The sequence below is a fragment of the Sceloporus occidentalis genome, unplaced genomic scaffold, assembly GCF_023333645.1.
Source record: "Sceloporus occidentalis isolate IW3139 unplaced genomic scaffold, rSceOcc1.0.p SCAF_5, whole genome shotgun sequence".
Taxonomy (NCBI): Eukaryota; Metazoa; Chordata; class Lepidosauria; order Squamata; family Phrynosomatidae; genus Sceloporus; species Sceloporus occidentalis.
The window spans coordinates 30,143,035-30,165,805 of record NW_028316985.1 but is presented as its reverse complement, the minus strand read 5'-3'; the positions used below and the strand labels follow the sequence as shown (position 1 = coordinate 30,165,805).

The 22,771-nt window shown below is 41.1% G+C and overlaps 1 protein-coding gene across 3 annotated transcripts in view; it reads left to right on the top strand.

The window, feature by feature from the left end:
- LOC149311858 (xylosyl- and glucuronyltransferase LARGE1) overlaps positions 1-22,771 on the top strand; it is a 380,354-nt gene that overhangs the window by 281,304 nt on the left and 76,279 nt on the right. For all 3 annotated transcript variants that reach the window (XM_089528064.1, XM_089528063.1, XM_089528065.1), the window contains exons 8-9: positions 16,039-16,151; positions 19,012-19,137. In XM_089528064.1, the coding sequence (XP_089384190.1) occupies positions 16,039-16,151; positions 19,012-19,137 (239 nt within the window). The remainder of the gene's footprint in view (positions 1-16,038; positions 16,152-19,011; positions 19,138-22,771) is intronic.

Genomic DNA, 22,771 nt, shown 5'->3' with positions numbered 1-22,771 from the left:
GTATCCAACCTTTTTTCAAGCCCATGCACTAAATGAAGTATATATTGACACTTTTAGCAACCTGTTAGCATTGTACAAACAGCCTTTCTACAGACATGTCCCTCTAAGAGACATCTTTTGTACCCAAAATATGAAACTATTTACCCAGATCCAAATTCTGCCTTGGAAAAAGTGTCCAGGTGCAAGTGAACAGTAGAATTTAGACATAGACATAGGAAGAGGTTTTAAACCAAATCAGACAAAATTGCTATCACAGGATTCTCTGCTCTGACTGCAGCAGATCTCCAGGATTTCAGCTAGACATTTTCCCAGTCTTTTCTGGTGGTGTCATGGATAGAGCCTGTTTCACATATCTGTTATCCCTACCCCATTACTCCTATGGTACGCCCAGTTGCTGATTTTCTATGTCTCCAGGTGACAAACCAATTATTCCTTACTCATTGGCGAAGAGAAGTACTGGCATATGTAAAGCTGGTATGCCATCTTGCTCTTGCATCTATCCCGTAATATGCATAGTGCTATAAAAAAAAGCCTACATCCAATTTTTTCAAAAGTAACTAAAATGTTACATTTTATTTACTGTAGAAGAATCTGGAAAAGTATGATAGTGATAGAAACCTTCCTTCAGCATCCACAACAAAGCACAAAGCAAGGACACAAGGCACAACATGGTATCTTCATTCATGCCACAAAGATCATTATTGATAGCTACTCTTTATTTCTAGTATTTCAGCCAATATTTCACTTAATAAGCAGTTGTAAATGCTGTACTCTCATTCCTTTTGTGTTTTGACCAAATGAAACACAGCGTGGTGCTTCATCAAAAGACAGTTTGATTCTCAGAGGACTCCTCTGCAAAAAGCCCTGTTCATTTTTCTAGAGTTGCCACCAGTAGGCTTTTTAATAGATCATCTTTAACTCTGTCTTTAGTGTACATGCAAATAAAAAACAAAAAAAACCCATTCTTGGAAGTGGCAGTAATAGCTGAAGATCCTTAGTACGCTACTTTATTAGATTTAATAATAAATCTAATGGTGTGTACTGTACATCTGAGCTGTGTCTTCATTAAGATGCAAATTGTTCAAATGCTGTACCTGCTGGTGATTAACTATGGGCACCTGGCATGTTTTATTGTTAACACAATTATTGAAGTTCTCATCTGAACATGTGAAAAAGCATCCCAGATGGTACTATCTTACTGCAATTAGTGGGAAAGGCATACTGTAAGATTGGATGTGCACATAATGTGTTTGACACAGGCCTTTCAAAAGTTGCTTTTTGAAGCCTAGATCATTGATTCCCATGAGAGTAGGACTATTGAACCAATGAGATTTATGTAAATGTTAAGTTACCATTCAGCAAAGCATTCAGTGAGTCTGCTCTGCTAAGGGACTAACAATTGGATTTATGATACAGATCCCATAATCCCCCAGATAGCATGATTGGTGACTTCTTGCAATTGTAATCCAAAGAAGTATCTTTTCCAGACTCCTATCCTCCAGGGGAAAAAAGCATGCATTTGCCCTTGGCATCATTTATTCTTCTCTAGAATATAAAATCATCCCATGAAGAAAAACATTCAAATTCCTATTTTCCTAATTGAAGAAAGAAACAGCAGTTTTTTCCCTCAAACTCCATTGTCAAAGTACAAATGCATAGAGATCCATGTATGTATGTATTGCACAGTAAATTACCTATTGTACAAAAGGTTTCTTGTTTCTCTCAATCCTGCTGTGGACACTGAGGGGACACACACGTTTTGAAGTAAAAATCAAAGAGTATAACTAATTATGTTACACAAGACTCAGAAATGCTCTTCTCTTTTACTGATACAAAGCCTCTCATCAGTAATTTTAGCTCAGACAGAAGAATTGCACTTCAAAGGCAAGCACTGCTGTCCTAGTGACTAAGCTGAACAAAAGCTATGTAATAGATAATAGGAATTCCAATAAATGACATAGTAGTAGTAGTATTTCTTGTAGTAGTAATAATACTTACTTGCTGAATGCTTTTATCTCATTTAGTCATGTTGCTTTTCTATTATGATTAAATAATAATATCTTTACTTAATTGATGCAAAAGAGAACACAAGTAAGACTTAAAATAATACCCTGCTGAATCAAATTAAAATTCCATCTTGTCCAGAATACCTCTTCCTAGAGTGTCAAATTATATCCCTGTGGGGATACCACAAGCACTAGTTGAAGGCAATGTTCCTCTCCAGCTTTTATTCTTCAGCAACAACATGGATTCTTCCTCTGACCCCAAAGGTGCCATACTACCATAATTACTCATAGCAACTGCTTTATAATCCATTGTTTTATCTAGTGAGTTGGTGGCTATCATTGCCATTTTGGCATAGCTCAACTTTTTGATATCTAAAGAAGTACTCTCTTTTGTCTGTCCTGAATTTCCCAAGATTCAGCTTGGCTGGATGACCATGGGTTCTGGTGTTATGACAGAGGAAGAAAAATCCTTCAAATCCAGTTTCTTTATCCCATCGATAATGTTTTCTCCTATTTGTTTGATTTCTTAACTAAAAGCCACAAATGTTGTAGCCTTCCCTTGTTTGGGGAGGGAGGGAGGGATGGGATGCTCCCATGATTTCATTTTCCTTTTCTCTCTCTGTTATCACCATGTATTGAGTTTTAATTTGTAAAGCCTTGGAACAAGGAGTGCCATGTACACTGATGATTCTGTATTGTATTTCTGTTGTTCATTCTAGTTTTATTTCCAAAATAATGAGAAAACTTTCTTTAAGCCAATCATTGCAGCCGATGTGCTGTTTCAGAGGATAGTAGTTTATAGTATCAGCTATTTATATCAGGGGCATAGGCCCTTTTATAGCCGGAAGGTTACTTGGTCTTGTGCACAAACTTGCAGGAGTTGTAAGCCAGAGGCAGGTGCATGACACAATCTTTCTAACTAACATAGCATAGCCATCTCCATTCTCTGAAATACAATGGTTTTCCTGTGGGTGCAGCAATTGATGGTTTCCATTTTCTTCAGTGGAAGGATTGCTCTCCCCCCAATCTAATTTGAGTTTAGGAGGGGGGATTTCAGCTGATGTTGCAGGTTATGGGGAGAAGAGACATAAATACCCAGCCTTCAGATATCAATTCGGCTGGAGAAAAATAAGACTTTAGCTAGAATCAATGTTGCCCTTTATTTTTCAAGCCTAATTAGTTTGTGGGGTGGGGCAAGAATGGAAGTCTGTGTGAATACGTTCACACCCAGCTTGTGTGTTGAAAGTTCCTCGTGCTGTTATAGATTATTCATTAAGACTGTTAGGAATCGGAAATATGTTTGAACTGTTATAGGCTGTCTTGCTTCATTACCTGTGCTTGTAATGTGGTAATGTCTGTTCAAGCATTTGAACTGACTAAAGTGCTGGGGATTATTTTATTTATTCTAAAATAAACCATTCCCCACAGAGTCCGATTATGTCGTTTAACCTTACATTGATCCTCGTACAGAGTCTGTATTTGGAAAGCAAAAAATGAAAATGCCATGGTCTTAGCCTGCTGTGGGCCACCATGAGACTGGTAAGTAAGGTTCCAGGACCCTCCATAAATATGAAAATCCATGGATGCTCAAGTCCCATTAGATACAATAGAGTAGTAAAATGGTGTCCGTTATGTAAAACCAAGGTTTGCTTTTAAGCATTTATATATTTCAAAAAATATTTTGAAGCTGTGGATAGTTAAAGCCACAGATAAGGAATATGTGGATATGGAGGGCTGACTGTACCATATTTGTACCCACTAACTACAACTATTTCCCCACCCCACCCCAGACATACAGATTAGCAGCCAGTAGATTACAGACCAACACAGATGCACTGACCACCACTTTGAGTAGCACAGGTATATAGCACACAACTGGACTTATATCCTGTTAAACTAGCTAGTTTGCATAAGCACAGGAAAGAGCAGTAGCACTTATACTGATATGAATGCTATAGATGGAAAATAATTTCATTGGATTTGACAGTCTCCTTTTCACATCTCTTGAGATTCATTGCAAAAAGAATGACACTTCACCTCAATAACTGGCATACTTTCAAGGCTTACAAGGAAATAAAGAATCCATAAAACAATGTGTTCATTATAAATCGTGAATGGATAACAGTGCAGACGATTGAAAAACAATGACAAATAAGCTTTAGTCAGTGGCAAAAATTGTATGGATTAGGAAAATATCTTTAAAAAGTGCATCAGTTTCCATGCCAAAGTCATGCTCAACTGTTGAAATAAAATATAGGTAGGAATTTGGGGAAATGCAGCAAAATCATCACTGGGAGATTTTCACATCCCTAACTGCAAGTCTTCTGTGGCTGTTGATATAGGTAGCTTCTGTATGTTGAATGTAGAAAAAGCATTTTGTACTTGCCTCAGGCAGAAAAATGTTTGAGGCTTTGGCTTTCACATCCTTCATTATTCATTAAGAATCTAAGAACAACATTAAGACACTTACTTTGAACATAGTGTGAGATGACCTGCAATAAGTATGCTATTATGCACTTTTAAAAGTGTCTTGAAAGTACACCAAGATGGGGAGGGGCACGTGCCATAAAAAATGACACCACATATTGTATTTAAATTAAGCCTATAATAGATGATGAGAATTTGGACAGGTAATAAGGCTAGTACATCTATTTATTCTTGTGTACGTTCATGTTATTTCTGATTTATGGCAATCTATCATGGGATTTTCTTGGCAAGATTTGTTCAGATGGGCATTGCCTTTTCTCCTTCAAGGCTTAGAAAGTGTGATTTGCCCAAGGTCACCCATTAGGTTTCCATGACAAAGCAGGGACTCAAACGCTGCTCTCCAGAGTCATAGTCCAATGCTTAAATCACTACACGATGCTGATGACAGACAGTGAAGAAGCAAGGGGCTGCTGGGTGCAAGGATGTCACATCACAAATCATTTTTAATATTTATATTTACATTAGATTTTAAAAGATATTCACGACATCCAATTATAAACATAACAAAGAAAGAAAAGGGAGATGGTGTGGCCAAACTTTCCATAAGCAGTGGATGCTGTGGTGGTGGTAGTGACTGCTGCTGCTCATCCACTGCCACCATCCCCCAGCTGAAGTGAGGTCTGGAGTGGGATGCAACCACAGTAACTGCTGGCAATAATCTCTGGCCTTGGTCCAGAGAAGAGCCCCCATAAAACAGCCACAGTCTCCTCTCCCCCCCCCCCGACCCCTTCAGTGTCCACCACCAGATAGTGGTACCAAGTCAGTACCTTCCCTACCCAAGTCTTCTGTGAATGGAAATTAGTAATAGCAGCCACATCTGGCAGTGCTAGCACCAGCAGTGGGACTGCCAGCCTCCTGCTTCAGTCTTTAATGGGGTGGCTGCAGTGCAGATTTTGGAGCTTTTCACATTTTGCAATTTCAGATAAAGGAAACTCAACCTGTACATGTGAAGAACTAAAGCTAGACTACTAACCAAAATAACTAGTCTAACTACACAAGACTAACACCATAGATACAACCTACCTTAATTGCAAGTTAACCTAAATCAGTGAAACTATATAAGAACTTTGATCCTGTCCTTAAACTGTAACGTGCAAAAACTATATATAAAATAGTCTTGTCATTACAGATTGTACTAAATCAAACTGCTAATGTTATTAATAATCAAAGCTTCAAATTATTACATCATTAGTTTTCTTATGACTCAAAAAATCCATAAATGGTTTCCAGTTCTTCAGTTGTTCATCACAAATCATGCTTGACTAAAAATTATGAACATTTGTAATTCTCTGGCAGCAGCCACAGTTTTACATGAAGGTACAGCAGTATATTCATGAATTATGAGAATATTTCCTTAGACCAGTAGCTTTTTAACAGATGATGTTAGTTGATGGCCATTATGTACCATCATCTGATATGTATATATCAGGAGGGAATTTTTCAGTGCTTTGGCTGAATTGTATGAATTGAGGTAAAGTAATTTACCTTGGATTCTATCAGTGATTGGCTGTTCAGTTTGTTCCATTGACTGAATGGGTAGTTCTCAGGAATTTATTTATCTGCCCACTCCAAAAATATCCTCTGGAAAGTTAGAGAACTTGGTGTATCTACCAAAAGTTAGGAACCATGACCCAAACCTTGTCACAAATGCTCTGATCCCATCAGACTTTATAATTTGCACTGTGAGTTACAATTCAAGAATACAAACTGGAATAAAAGGTTCATTACTAGACTTCAAAATGTCTTTGAATATTTGGATGTGTACATCACTAAAATGTGCATTTTGTGAAGATGGCATGTATGGTATAGTGCTCTGCCCCATTCATCACAGTATCCTGTATCATGGTAAAGCCCTTCTCTGATGGGCTGTTATCACATACTTTGTTTGCAATAACAGATAGGAAGAGGAGCAGATAATAAGAGAGGCTCGAGAATTTGAATACAGCAGAACATCACAGGACTCAGCATGTCACTGTACTATATATAGTGAAGAGTAAGTTAGTGTTGTTGCATACACAGAAAGTAATCCAGTATTATTCAGTCTTCTGGTTAATTTTAGTGGTGTTTATTTAGGGAAATTCAGTGAGGAGAACTGGAGTAGCACAGCAGTAAACTAAGTTCTGGGAGGTAAAAGAAAGTAGGGGAATTACTTAAGATTTCAGCAAACATTTTGAGATAGACCTAGTACAAAAATGTCTCAAGAGATCAAACTCATATGGTTCTACAGAAATGTTTGGCTGTTCTCTAGTCTCTCTCTGGCTTTGCTTCGCGAACAAAGATTCAGGAAGGACTTATCCCCCGCTTTGTACAAGCGCGTTGGTGACTAAAAAGGCAAATCCGAGACAAACAGGTCTGGTTGCAGAAAGCACAGTGGAAAGTCTCTTTGGGTGATGTTTCTGGCTTGCGGTTCTTTCTGCGTTGTCGTTTCTCTTCGAGACTTGTTCGGCGTAAGCTTTCGAAAAAAACTGCAGCATCATGGATAGTGCGTCTCCATGCCTCCCGATGCGAGGCCAGGGCAGACCATTGTTGGTAATAAATTTGGCCAAGCCTGAGATGTTGTTTCAGGGAGTCCTTGTATCTCTTCTTTGGGGTGCCCTTCTTACGGTGACCCGTGGCGAGTTCACCATAGAATACTATTTTTGGGAGGCGATGGTCCTTCATCCTAGAAATGTGTCCTACTCAGCGCAGCTGCGTCCTCAGTAGCATGGCCACAATGCTGGTGATCCCTGCTTGCTCAAGGACAGCAACATTTGTCACATAGTCAGTCCAGTGTATATTTAGAATTGTGAATAAACAGTGCTGGTGAAAGCGTTCAAGGAGTCGTAGGTGTTGGCGATAGGTGACCCATGTTTCAGACCCATAGAGGAGAATAGACAGTACAATGGCTCTATACACACTGATTTTTGTGCTTCGCCTCAAGTGTTTGTTACTCCAGACTCTTTTGTGAAGCCTTCTGAATGCACTATATGCCTTTGCCAGTCTGTGATTGATCTCTTTATCAGTCTTGGCGTCTGAGGAGATGATGCTTCCCAGGTAGGTGAACTGCTGGATGGACTTAAGCACAGATGTGCCTACAGTGATGTGAGGATGGTAGTGTTCTTCCTGAGGTGCCAGCTGGTAGAAAACTTCTGTTTTCTTCAGACTGACTTCCAGTCCAAAGAGCTCTGCAGCTGTTGCAAAACAAGATGTGAGGCGCTGCAGAGCTGCTTCCGTATGGGCAATAAGGGCAGCATCGTCAGCAAAAAGCAGCTCACGGACTAGATAGTTTAGAGTCTTAGAGCGGGCCCTCAGGAGGCTTAAGTTAAACAGGCTACCATCAGTATGGTAGCGTATATAAATGCCGTCTTCTTATTTGAGATCTGCCATAGCCCTTTGGAGCTTCATGCTGAAGAAGATCGTAAATAGAGTTGGAGCGAGAACACAACCTTGTTTCACACCATTAGTTATTAGAAAGGGCTCCGAGAGAGCATCGCCATATCTGACTTGACCTTGCTGGCCTTCATGTAGCAGGATGATCATTTTGAAGAATTTGGGGGGGGCATCCTAGTCATTCCAGGATCTGCCACAGACCTTTTCTACTCACAGTGTCGAAGGCTTTGGAGAGGTTGACAAATGTTACATACAGACTGCCAAAATAAAGCTGCTTCAGGTCTCTTTGGAGGTATGCTATTTAAATGATGCATGGGTCCTAAGAGTCTGAAGGTCGCGCCAAAGCCACACTCCATTCCTAATCTTTATTTTGGCAATCTGTAACAGGACATAGACTCCTTTGTTCTGCTCTCTACATTTCTCTTGCAGTTGTCTAAGGGCAAATACCATGTCTGTAGTGCTCCTATTAGCTCTAAAGCCACATTGGCTTTCAGGTAGAAGTTCTTTTGCAATAGCAGGGACTAATCTGTTCAGCTGTATCCTTGCAAGGATTTTTCCAGCAATGGAGAGCAGTGTTATACCTCAATAGTCTGAGCAATCCGATTTTGCTCCTTTTTTCTTGTACAGGGTGATGATGACTGCATCTCGGACATCTGATGCCAGTTCAACTTTTTCCCAGCAACTCACAAGGAGCTCGTGGAGTTTAGCATGGAGTACATGACCTCCATGTTTCCAAGCTTCAGGTGGAATTCCATCAATCCCGGCAGCCTTGTCATTTTTCATCTGCTGTATGGCCTTAACGGTTTCTTCCAAAGTGGGAGCTATGTCCAATTCCTTCTTCATCGGTTGTTGTGTCATATGTTGAATAGCTGAGTCTTGGACTACTTGGTTGGCACTGAAGAGGCTTTGGAAATGTTCAGCCCATCGGTTCAGAATGGAAGCTTTAACTGTGATTAGTGTTTGACCATCTGTACTGTATAGGGAGCTTTGGATCTGATATGTAGGTCCAAACACTGCTTTAAGAGCTTCACAAATTCCTCTGGAATCACCCAGATCTGCACAACGTTGTCTCTTTTCTGCTAAGTTGATCCACCACTTGTTCTGAATGTCTCGGAGTTTTTGTTGGAGTTGACTACATGCAAGGCGAAAGACTGCTTTTTTACATGGCAGGATGGCTGGGCAAGGTGTGCCTGGTGAGCAGTTTTCTTCTTTGCCAACAGCTCCTGGATCTCTTGGTTGTTTTCATCAAACCAGTCTTGATTTTTCTTGAGGGAGAATCCTCTGGATTCTTCCGCAGAATGCAGGATGCTGTTTTTGATATGTTGCCAAAGCACTGTAGGAGAAGAGTCTACAGGATGGTCTTCATCCTGTTCTCTAGTACAAGTTGTATAAATATATACACACATATAAACATCCCTGCCACTCACCATGCAGAGTATGCAAGCACATAAAGCAGGGGTCGGCCCCTGGCTCCTCCTGCCTCCGCCGGTTGCGGCTTTTGCCCGCTATGGGCGCCGCCATTTTGGGGGGAAAATGACGGCGAAATCTTGCGCGACCTTCCCTAAGGTCGCGCAAAATTTCGCCGACATTTTTTGCCCAAAATAGCAGCGAAATCTCACGCGACCTTCCTGGAGGTCACGCAAGATTTCGCTGCCATTTTGGGCAAAAAAATGGCGGCAAAATCTCGCGTGACCTCAGAGAAGGTCGCGCAAGATTTCACCGCCATTTCCCCCCCAAAATGGCGGCGCCCAGGGCTCCAACGGCGGCGGTGGGCCCCTGGGAGGCCCGTTGTCGTCGCTGGGGCCCTCCAGGAGGGCTCTTGCGACAGCAGCGGGCCTCTCAGAGGCCTGTTGCCTTCGCTGGGGTCCTCCAGAAGGACTCCAGCGGCGGCAACGGGCCCCTGGGAGGCCCGTTGCCTTCGCTGGGGCCTCCAGGAGGGCTCTTGCGACAGCAGCGGGCCTCTCAGAGGCCCGTTGCCTTCACTGGGGTCCTCCAGAAGGACTCCAGTGGCGGCAATGGGCCCCTGGGAGGCCCGTTGCCTTCACTGGGGCCTCCAGGAGGGCTCCAGCGGCGGCAGCGGGCCCCTGGGAGGCCCGTTGCCATCGCTGGGGCCCTCCAGGAGGGCTCTTGCAACGGCAGCGGGCCTCTCAGAGGCCCATTGCCTTCGCTGGGGTCCTCCAGGAGGGCTCCAGCAGTGGCGGCGGGCCCCTGGGAGGCCTGTTGCCTTCGCTGGGGCCTCCAGGAGGGCTCCAGCTGCGGCAGCGGGCCCCTGGGAGGCCCGTTGCCATCGCTGGAGCCCTCCAGGAGAGCTCCTGCGACGGCAGCAGGCCTCTCAGAGACCCGTTGCCTTCGCTGGGGTCCTCCAGGAGAGCTCCAGCGGCGGCAGCAGGCCCCTCGGAGGCCCGTTGCCGTCGCTGGGGCCCTCCAGGAGGGCTCCTACGGTGGCAGCGGGCCCCTGGGAGGCCCGGTGCCATCGCTGGGGCCTCCTGGAGGGCTCCTGCAGCGGCAGCGGGCCTCTGGCATCAGGGGCCGGCAAAGATGGGGAGGCCTCCAGCGCTGGCGGTCCCCGCCGGCTCTTTCCCGGCCTCTGACGGGACCTGGGGCCCCGTCAGGGGCCGGCAAAGAGGAGGTGTCCTGGCCCCTGGGGGTGGAAGCTCCGCCCCGGGGTGGGAACTCTGCCCCGGGGTGGAAGCTCCACCCCAGAGGGTGGAGACTCCACCCCGGCACGCAGCCCCTCCCCCGGGGTGGAAACTCCACCCCCCCTGGCTTCGGCCCCCCAGTTGTCTGAGGGACAGCAACCCGGCCCCCGGCTCAAAAAGGTTGCCTACCCCTGACATAAAGCATAAATTAATTCATGATTGATGTTTGTAAGGAGAATATTAAAGTTTGTTGAATAAAGAAGAACTCAGCAAACATTCAAGAATGCCCAATGTATTGGATTTTTTTTTCTTTAAAACATCCAACTAATTTCAGCTTTCAGCAGCAGCTCTAATAATATGCTTTAATCCTTGTAAAAAACAAACAAACTTGTGAGATGTCTCACTATTGAGCATGTGGACTTGAGCCTATAACAACAGGTAAGCTACCTAATGGGGTTTTGGTACAATGGAATTCAAAATACAAATATTATGACTTGTATCTTAGGTTTCCTACCAACAATGTTAAACAAAACATTTGGCATAGCCATGATAAAATGTTCCCCAGCATTGAGCAGTTGGGATTGAAGCACACAGAATCATTCATCATAACCTACATTTCAGATTGTCTGATCTGGCAATGATGGAAGAAGAAGATGGCACCTTATTAGAAGGCCTTTTGCTTTGGGGCTTGCAAATGTTTGTGGCAGAAATGAGAGAAATTGCACAAGTATCCTTACTACAAAAATACTGGCACACAGGGCTTCTCCTTTGGTAATTTGGCATCCGCTTGAAGTCTCTAGTCCCTAGCAGAATGACAATATGGTTTTGTTTTGCTGATTCCAAATCAAATATGGTGCCTACATAACAAAAATGGCTTAAAACTGTTATTGTAGTGATGGTGGTTTTCACTTTCAAGCTGATGGGTTTTAAAAAAATAAGATACTCTCTGCATTTCTCTTAATAGTCAAGTGTAGAGGATTCGACATGTTGAGTTTCATTTTTTATTAATGAAATAAATCCCCTAAAGCCTGGTGTAGTTCCTAACATGGGTTCGGAGAGAAATCCAAGGAGCAGAAAGAATTTCTAAAAAGCAGAGTCTCTTTTTATCTATAACTACATTTCCATGTCCCTAAGCTCTATGCCTGAACATGAATTACATGAGACCTCCATGACTCTATAACATTGCTATTTATTTGTTAGATAGCTCTTCCCTGAGTAGTTGTGACCTTGCTAATTCACCTGACCCACTTGTATCTTCATCCTGTGTGCTTATTTTTGGCAAACATTTTGCTTTTCTTCTGCCTAGGAAAAAAGGAGAAAGATGCTGCTACACAGTCCTTGGTAGATGAAAGGATGTACAATTGGGGGCCAGATGTCCAAGGGAAAAAATCCTTTGATTTCTTCCTCCCTCTAGCCTATCTATACCAGTGCAACAGATGAGGACAAATCCCTTTCTCCCTTGCATTCTGCTGTTTGTCATCTTGGATCTACCCTGAATTATACTTAGCATGGCCCTAGGGAAAGGAAGAACCTTGTGAGACAAAATTACCATTCTTACAGAAAATACTGTGGGGCATTCTTGGAAGGAATGCCATCTTGAGCCCTGAATTGTGGAAATTAAAAGAAAAAAGACTTAAGTTAACCTAATCAACTTTAATGGCTGTATTATACCACTGAGTGGTATGAAATGAATACAATTAATTTTCTCCCTCATCTTATCTTCTTTAGTCTCACTAATACTAAAGGAAATCATGTGATATGTTTCAAAGTAAACATTGCAAATTGATGTGTTGGTTATTGTTGTTGTGTGCCTTCAAGTCGTTTTCGACTTATGGCGATCCTATCATGGGGTTTTCTTGGCAAGTTTTGTTCAGACCTTATTTTCGGTATGCAATCCCTCAAAGGACTGATTGTGTTAAAACCACACTTTCTTTGAATTAAGAGTGGAAATCCCTTATACATTCATTCCACAGCATATAAATGAATTCCCATGCCATTGTACAAATTAAAATATAATTCTGAATTTATTTTAGATTATCTCAGATCTTATCTATTAATTTACAGTTTTGCATTTCTAAATGTTGTTTTTGGTGTCCTTCCAGTGTTTGCCTCTTAGTTGCTTCTGTTGATAACCCTTTAATCTCTTTAGTTGTAACACCATAATCTGCCTTCCCGGAAGAAGAATGGGAAAAATAGAATGGATGCCATCCCACACAAGCATATTAAAGAAATATTTGTTATGATTTTTCCTTTTTTCAAATGTAAACATAAAAACTATTTTACATATCTTAAATGGTTTAAATATCTAATAGGGTTAGTTAAAGATGGTCCACTGCATTTCTCCCTTTATTCTTATAACCATAGTCTTTGCCATCTGGAAGTAATCCACCACAGGGAGGGGAACTGTCATTATATCCAATCTGTATCTATGATGGGAAGATGCCATTTCACAATAACCTTGAGCTTCAGCCAATCATTTTGCAATGATGCTGTTGGCCATAAATGTGCATGTAACCCCAGGTGACAATAAAGCTCTTTTTCCAAAGCATTTTTTTAAAAAAGAGGGCATATTTTAACAAAATCAGATGTAACAGTTGAAAAAAGAATTGTCGAGAGTTTAATCAGAGCATATTTTGAACAAGGTTTTATTCTCTTTTCTATGCAACAAGAAAGGAAAGGATAAAATAATTGAGGTATTGTGGGATGCTTTAAAACCAGATTTATATTTTGAAATATTGTTGTGGGAACCTTAAAAGCCTGGACTTTCTCTCACTAAGTCCACCAGCTTGACAGAGCAGAGATGACAAAAGGACCCAGTATACTGAGAATCCAAAAATTTATTTATTTATTTGCAAAGTCCTTAGTGGAAATCAAGTCCCCCCCCCCAAAAAAAAAAACTGAGGCCTAAAACAAAAGAAAATGGCTACCTTTATAGTAGTTCAAGCAAACAGGTCCCTAACATACATTCTATTGGCTGGTTCAAAGTTTAAACATACAAAACTTTCTTGTAATCAGAGCAAAGATACATGAATACATTAAAATACACTCAAGGCACATTTGGAATATTCCATCCCCCTTATGACCCATGTGTTACTTCCTCATTCAAGGATGCTGCTCTTAATTGTTTAGGCTTTCAGAGCAGGCCAGGCCCCTTGATGAGCCTTCAAAGGTCATCTTGTCTCTAAACATTCCTACTGCAAATCCCTTTCAGCATTCTCTCTCTTCACAAGACCTCAACTCAAAAATCTTACTTCTATGTATACACAGTGCAACCATTTTCTACAAATCTATTATGGGGATATTAATCATTAAAATCCATCCATCTCATTATGTCTTTCAAATATGCCACAGTTTGCCCCAAAACTTATTTGTTGTTGTTCTGCTGCAGTAGCTTGGAGTTTTCAGCATTCTCTTTCTTACTCTCTGTCTGTATACACACACACACACACACACACACACAGAGAATTATTGTCAAGTTCAAAATCTAAATTTTCTCTTAACATTGAAATACTTTTTGTCCAGAGAGCAGAAACTCTGTACCACATTAAATGGCATTAGACCCATAGGGTTGGGTCAGTGAAAGTCAACTATAGTGTAATCAGTCTGGAGGTATCATAGTGCAATACACTGTTTCCAACTCTACTACTTCCTTGTGTAATTCAGTGTAAAAAGGTTCATGCAATGTGTGTTCCTCTAAAAGCAATTTGTTTTCATTCTAAGTGGAAGCCTTTCCTTTTAATGATTGCTTTATCCTAGCAGTAACAGTGGCATTGATGATGCTCTTTAATTTTGGTTCAGAACTTGGGAAAGTTACTTTTTGGAGTACAACTCAAAAATCCCTGGTGAGTTGGGTGTTCTGGGACTTGTACTTCAAGAAGTAATTTCTCCAAATTGTAGTTTTTCTCCAAACATATTTTCCCCTAATGCAAGTGCTGACCACCAGCTCCTTTGTATTGCTTCTTGGTTATTTTCATGATGCGTTCACTTTCTAACTTTCACATTATTGATATTCTCTCCTCCCCCCCATCTCTTTTGTGATACACTAATGAGGATGTTAAGTGAGAGAAGTTGTATCAGTGATTCCTCTAGGCAGTTCTGCCTGCATGATAGGCTGCAATTTGTCAAGATTGTTTTTGTTCAGCAAGTTGCAGGCAGTTATCAATCCCCAAAAAGAGGTTGTTATCTGTGTCCACTGGTATTTGTTTTTGAGTAAACCCTGTGAGACCATCTTAGAGGTTTCACTGAAAACAGAGACAATGTTTATACTACATCATCTTCATCTGCTATGATTTGAAGTTCTGTTTTTCAGCTAGTACATTATGGCTAGTGGAGGTAATTTATCTATTAAGTACCATAGACGTTTTGATTCATCCCTCTGTGGGCTTAATCTTAGGGAAAATATGCTTTCTCTCAAAAGTCTCAAGAGGAAAGGGCTTCTCCATGACAGTTTGCTGTCTGAGGCATAGGACAAGATGGCCTTTCCATCTGACAACAATAGTGGTCCTTTCTATCTGTGCACGTACAGAAATAGCCAGATGAACAGTTAAATATTACTTTGATACTATTGATGAATCAATATCTTCCATCGCACCTGAGAATAGCAGACTAGCTTAGTGGGCACATGGCAGGCCATAAAGCACACAGTGACCAGTTGTTGCTTCTATCCTTTTGGGTGGTGAACCTATTTTGAGTTTTAGTCTGAACAAGGCACTGATCACTATAAAAAAACAATAATGCTAGGAAAGGTGGAAGGTAGAAGAAAGAGAGGAAGACCGCAAACCAGATGGATAGGCTCAATCAGAGGGGTTATGGGCAAGGGTTTGCAGGATCTGGGCAAGGCAGTGGAAGATAGGAATTGTTGGAGATGTCTCATCCACAGGGTTGCCATGAGTCAGGGGTGACTCAAGGGCAGCTAACAACAACAAAATAAAGAAGTTGGTCTTGGTGCTGAAACAACAACTAATGTTGTTGGGACCATACTCTGTGAATTGTTAAAGCATCTTCTCATGCCTGATGACTCTCAATCCCTCTCATATATGCACAGCAGTGAGGGTTTTTTTTTTCTCAAAAAAGCAAAACAAATACCCATGTAATAGTAAATCACTTGTTTAACTTAACAAGTAATTTGTCCCAAAAGATGCATATTTATCAAGGAGTAAATCTAGTTTATAATAATTCTTTGTTCATGTTTGCAGCATGAAAACTGGCCTTGGAGGCAGAGAAGAACCAGCAGTATCTGCTAGACTTGATCCACTTCCCCACTTCCATTCCCTTCTCCTTTTTAGGTTTTAAGCCTCAGGGCAGGGGACTGCCAAATTAACAATCTGTTAATCACTCTGAGAGCCTTTTGGGCTGAAGGTCAGGGTCTAAATACTCTAAATAAATAAACAAATACAATGTTGGGCTGCTTACAATTTCGGGATGGGGTAGGAGGCATTCTTGTTTTAAGCCAAGCCATTATGCACTGAAGCCTGAAGATCCTTGCTCTACCCCTTTTCATTGCAGCATGCTTTCTTTGCATTCCTTGTTGATTTCAGGTGTCATTCTGCTACTTCTGGATAAATTGCGCAAAATGAAATGGGAGCAGATGTGGAGGCTCACAGCTGAAAGAGAGCTAATGAGCATGCTCTCCACTTCATTGGCTGACCAGGTGAGTGTGTAGTTCCAATGTAATGACAGAAAGATTGATTTTGAGAGTAAATAGGTGAAGGGAATAACAAGAGATTTAGCCATGTGACTTCAATGAACAAACATGTTGTACATTTTTGTCATAGGACTTTTTTTTTCTTTGTCCCCCACCTTTATATTTCTTCTGAAGAGACATTTCTCTTTGAAACAAAAGACTTCAGGCTAGCCCAGAAATACCATTTCCTTCTCAACTGGTTTTGTCAGTCGCAGTTCAGGAAACAGTCATTATGATTTCATCTGACTCCAGCTATTGCAATCACCTCGCTCTCCTTCATAGCCTGCTGTACAATCTGAACACCTCTCAGGCATTAAGGATATTATCCTCACTGCACAGCTGGGAGTTAGAGCAGACTCATTACGCCCATTTTGCAGGAGGGATGCAAAGATGTGGAGCAATTAATGTCCTGATTCGAAACCCATCAAAGTTCATTTTGAAACTCCTGCCAAGTTTGGCTGCAATTCCAAATCCATTTCTTTTAGAACAGTATGTTGAAGGCTACAGAGACTACTCTGGTGTTCATATGGTTTCATGAGTATAGACTTAGATTGGTTTGGGATATAAAAAAGATTATATTGAAGTCAGAACTTCCCAATACAATTTTTTCTGTGTTCCATTTTTTCCCCATTTTGATGAAAAGTATTAGATCAGAATTACAGTCAGGCACCTTTTAATGCTACATTGGAGCGGAAACATGTGCTTTCTCTGAACATGTAGAATTTCTTGGGCCCTAAGGAAAAAGACTGGCGTATTTATGTTTTCTTAGAATTAGAAACAGTCACTAAAATCCTGTTCACATTTGTTCAGTATTCCCAACCAAGTAACCTTGGGGATTTAAGGAAAATATACATTCCTGATTGTTGGACAATGATGGTTTCTAAACAAATGTGCTGGGCTTTTTTGTGTGTGAGCACATGCAAAATGTTCTTAGTGAAGTTGACAACCCACATGGGCAAACTGCAACAAGTAGATTATGTCCTTTGCAGTGCTTCACTCACTTTCATTTTCTTACATTGGGATTACATTGGAACAAATCTAATATCTTTTTTGGTACCAGCTTGAACAGATATAGGATGGGTGACACCTGGATGAATGAGACTACATGTGAAAGGGATCTGAGAGTCCAAGTAGACCACAAATTGAACATGAGTCAACAGTGTGATGCGGCAGCTAAAAAGGCCAATGCAATTTTAGGCTGCAGAAATAGAAGTATAGTGTGTAGATCAAGAGAAGTAATACTGCCACTCTATTCTGCTCTGGTCAGGCCCCATCGGGAATATTGTGTCCAGTTCTGGGCACCACAATTTTAAAAGGATGTGGAAAAACTGGAGTATGTCCAAAGGAGAGCAACTAAAATGGTGAAGGGTCTGGAAACCATGCCCTATGAGGAACGACTTAGGGAGCTGGGGATGTTTAGCCTGGAGAAGAGAAGGTTAAGAGGTGATATGATAGCCCTGTTTAAATATTTGAAGGGATGTCATATTGAGGAGGGAGCAAGCTTGTTTTCTGCTGCTCCAGAGTCTAGGACCCGGAGCTACAGGAAAAGCGATTCCATCTCAACAGTCAGGAACTTCCTAACAGTAAGGGCTGTTTGACAGTAGAACAAACTCCCTCGGAGTGTAGTGGAATCTCCTTCCTTGGAGGTCTTTAAGCAGAGGCTGGATGGCCATCTGTCAGGGATGCTTTCATTTAGATTTCCTGCATGGCAGGGGATTGGACTGGAAGGCCCTTGTGGTCTCTTCCAACTCTATGATTCTATGATTATTTTTGAACAGGAATGGTATATGCATGATCACATCTGAAGAATAGGTAGGCACTTTTTTCACTGCACACATAGTGTTGGGAAGCTGTAACCAGTCACATATATATTTTGCATGAACCCTATATTTCTGCCAGTTTCAGCACCCAGGGCAGCTTACAACACAGGTTAAAGGAAAATAAAACAATGAGTTCTGAAATTAGAGATCAATTTAAAAGGAATTAAACAAACTACCTTATTAAAATTAAACACTGAATTAAACAGTTCCATAATAATTGGTATGGAAAGCATAACAAGAAACAGGAAAATAGTATAACATCTTCTTTTTAAAAATACACTTCTACAATTATTTTCATATAAATGCCAATATATACATTATCTGTGTTTTCTTATGCATACTGATATCCATGTTAAGGAGAAAAATATTGTTTGGATATGTGAAGTTTTTCTTAAGGTCATGTACACCATCCTGGGATCATCGGTGGTAAAGGTACAGTACAGAAATATGGAAAATAAAGAAATCAATTAAGTTCTTATAGCAATAGTACTGTATGTATATTTCTATACTGCTTATCAGTGAACTCAGCACTCTCTAAATGCTTTACAGTCTGTAAGATAATTGCCCCCAACAAGCTGGGTACTCATTTTCCCAACCTATGAAAGGATGGAAGGCTGAATAAAACTTGGAGCCCCTGTCATTAAACTCACAACCTTGTGGCTGCAGTACTGGCATTTAACCACTGTGCCACCTAGGCTTCCTATAGGTAAAACAATTTTATCAACAACATCCCTATATTGTTTTATATTCAGAGCCTTTTTTGAAAATGCTACTATCAAGTGCAAGTTGTTAAAATTAAGAACAAAATTCAAGTTCAAGCCTAAAGGTGGTTAAACAGGGTGACAACACTTTTATCCAAAGTCAGGCTCTTAACTTCAGTTTGTGGGTGGCATAAAATTTTTGTGGCTCACTATTTCTTGTTGTACCTATAAAGGGCTAAAGATAGTCCAGAAAATATGATGACTTTTCTACAAAAGCAAACAATTATGTTATCTCTTGCCCACCAGGATATCTTCAATGCAGTCATCAAACAGAACCCATTTCTTGTGTACCAGCTTCCTTGTTTCTGGAATGTGCAGCTGTCAGATCATACCCGCTCTGAACAGTGCTATCGAGATGTGTCTGATCTAAAGGTAATGTTGGACTAAGAGGTTAATGACTGACTAGGCTTGTATGTGGTTGAGAATGAAATAGGAATTTATTCAAAATGACTTATAGGAAGCAATATTAAACAATTTTATGAATTATTGTTTTTGTGTGAGGAAGAAAGAAGAGAAAGTACGTATTTCTGTCTGTGTACTTGGGGACCTATAAAAATATTAGTCATCCTAGAATCAAACACACTGAAGACAGATGCTACAGTGCTCATGCTGTCTTTTCATTTATCCACATGTTCATGGAATAAATCATCAGGAATGCCTCTTACACAAACTGGAAAAAAGAAAATGTCCTTTTAAAAGTATTGCCACCATATTATACTTTCATTTGTGGAGGTTATTATGAATAATAAATAATAAAATTGCCAACACTTAGCAGTTAGCACATTTATAATTTTACTCTTGACATTTCAACGTGAAATTCCATGCATGTTTACTCAGAACAAAGTCCCATTGTGTTCAGTAGAACATACCCCTAGGTATGTATATATAGGTTACAGCCACGCTCTGGCAGCACATGGGAGATTTACCAGAACCATCTTGATCCTTTTATAACCTTCAGGCTATCCTGTTAGAGGCTATTGTATTTCTGCCATCTAGAATTGGTTATAGAGGTTTAAATATATTTAGCAGCAATAATATATTTGAATCAAATACATTTAGCAGCAACAGTTGCTTTATGTGATATCATTAACTTGCTCTCAAACAGGTTTTCAGGCATTTTAACAACTAACGACAAGTTGATGCATGCACTTGGACTCTCCATATACAAAAAATGTTTGGTAATAAAAATCATTACAAACAGTGTTGTTTGTGAAAAACTTTTAAAATTCTCTAACTAGCTCTCTAAATACAGACATCTGTGTAGGATGTTATCACATGACTGCTGGAATGATACTGCTCTCCAGAATAATCACACTTTTATATCTGTCTTGTAAAAAATATTCTATCACTAAAACTGGTTGCATAAATAGTGTATATGTGTGGCCTTTAGATTGGAAATGTGTGGTTTATGAATTTAGTGCAGGCTGGATTTTTAAAATAAAAGGAAAACTTGAAAATTAGACATTTACAATGACATTTAAAATAAATGGTGTGATACAGTGTATTTGGCACATTCTGTATTTCATAAAGAATAATACTGGAATGAAGAATAAGTTTGCAGAAGCCTCCAGGGGGTGGAAAAGAAAAAGATGAATTATACATGTTGATGTTAGACGATTAAGAAGAATGCTGTGGGAAGAAGGAAAAACAGAAGGAGATTTTAAATTCCAAACTAAACTGGACCAGACCTTAGCATTCCTCAAATGAAATAAAACCACATTATTCCTGTCAAATGGAAAATACACCAATTTAACTCCATCTGTTCTCAGAATCACTGGGATTTAGGGATTTGTCATCATTACAGTGGATCAACTCTGTGTTTCAAACTTAAAGTGTCCTCGTATATAGCTTCTGTTCAGCTATGTACATAGTTCTCTTCTGCTGTGTTTGCAAACCTGGGTTGTGGACCAACATCTTAACTATGTAGTGGTTATGAACAGGGCTCTCTTATTATTTCCTCTGTGTGTGTGTGTGTGTGAACAATAGTGACCATAGGAATAAATAGCTCAAAATCACAGCCACTTTTTTTTCCAGAAGGATTTGTGAAAGTGTATTCTAAAAACATCAGATATCTTTAGAAGCTAAGCAGGGTCAGGCTATATTTCAGAGGAGTGAAGTGACAAAACCAAGTCTGAGTTTTTCTTGCCAAAAAAAGCCCTATGAAATTAATGGTGTCACCATAAGTTGACAGGTGACTTGAAGGCACATAAGACACATAGGCGGGATACAGACAGGCAGGGGAAGACGTCTTGGAGGTGTATTCTGCTGAATATGGAGCCTCCAGACCGCCCGCCCCGGGGGCGTGGCTCAGGTGATGGGGCTTCCACATGGGGGGCAGTGAAGACGCCTCACCTGGGGCCGTTTCTGACCCGCAGTTTCCAAACCGCCACCTTGGAGGACGCTGCAAAGAGAGAGGCAGCTTCTGCACGGGTGGCCAAAAACGGGGCTTTTTTTTTCTTTTGCCGGCTGGCGGATGTGCAGCTGCGCAGCTGCGGCGCTCAGCAGCGGCAGCAGAAAGCTTATGTGCACATTTAAAGCGCCCAAGCCCCTTTAAAACTTTTTCCCTCACCCTGCCCAAGAACAATGGTGGTCTCCTGCCAGCTGGTGATCAGCTGGTGTTGGCATCCTTGTCCGCTTGCACGTTGCCAATGTCACCAGCATCATGGATGCCTCCTCTCCTTTGGTCCCCACGCTCTTGCTGAATCTGCAATGCACAGCCACCGCTGTCCCCCTGCCATCCCCCATCACCTCCCTTGTACATATGTAAATATTTAAAGTTTTAGGGGTTTTTTATTGTTAGGTGAAAATGGCACAGGAATGTGTGTAGGGGCTCACTTTAAAGTCCAAACTTTCCAAGCAGCGCATGCATACATGTTGCTCTAGGGTTAGGGTTAGGGTTAGGGTTAGGGTTACGAGTCTTAAAATGCGCTGCAGCTGTGCTGCAGCTTGCACACCTGCATGGCAGCTGACGCTGCAATTAAAGCCTGACTGCAAACTGTGCATGTTCCAGGACCCCGACTCATTATGTGACGCAGCAGACATGGAGCTTTTAAATGGGCAACTTAAATTAGCAGCGTAACAATTCTGGCGTACCAGTGCAGCACCTTACAGACGGAGATGCGCAGCTGCGCATCATACAGAAAAGAAGCGGGGAAAAGCAGCACCTTTTTAATGCCGCTTCTTCCCGCTTGGGGCGTGCAGGCAGCGTGTTCATGGCGGCATTCAGGTAAGGGCCGTCTGAAGGCTCTACCTTCATGATGTCATGAACACACCCCTTTTTGCCCGTCTGTATCCTGCCATAATAATTGTATGCATTAAACAGAATCTTCACAGGAGTAAAGACAAACAACCACCCAAAGGGAAGATATTTTTACCTTACATCAAAGGAATCACAAACAGTATAGGGAAACTGATGAGAAAACAGAACCTCCAAATAATCTCCAGACCGACCAAGAAAATGAAGCAAATGCTGCATTCAGCAAAGGACAGGAGAGACCCTCTCACTGCTGCAGAAGTTTATCACATACTGTGCAGCTGTGGGCAGGTTTACATAGAGACCACTAAAGGCAGCATCCAATCATGAATTTAAGAACCTAAGAGAGACTGCAGACTGAGCCAGGCAGAAAAATCAGTAGTAGTAAACCAACCAGGGCATAGAATTAATTGCTGTGAACCGCCCTGATCTGATGGAAGGGCGGTATACAAATAAAAATTTTATTTATTTATTATTAGAATGCTATTTGAAAACCCTGAAATTCTGGACCATGCCAACATCTACCAGTTCAGTATGCACAGGAAAGCCATTGAAATCCACAGACACCTGGACAACTTCAACAGGAAAGAAACACTGAAAGTAAACAAAATTTGGTTACCAGTCCTGAAAAACAACAAAATCAAGACTCAACTCATGCAAATAAACACCATCCAGGGTCAAGGGTTTCCTAAAGACAGTGAATTGCTAATTAACAATTCCATTTGACAGACATGCTGGTCTGCCTTCCCACTC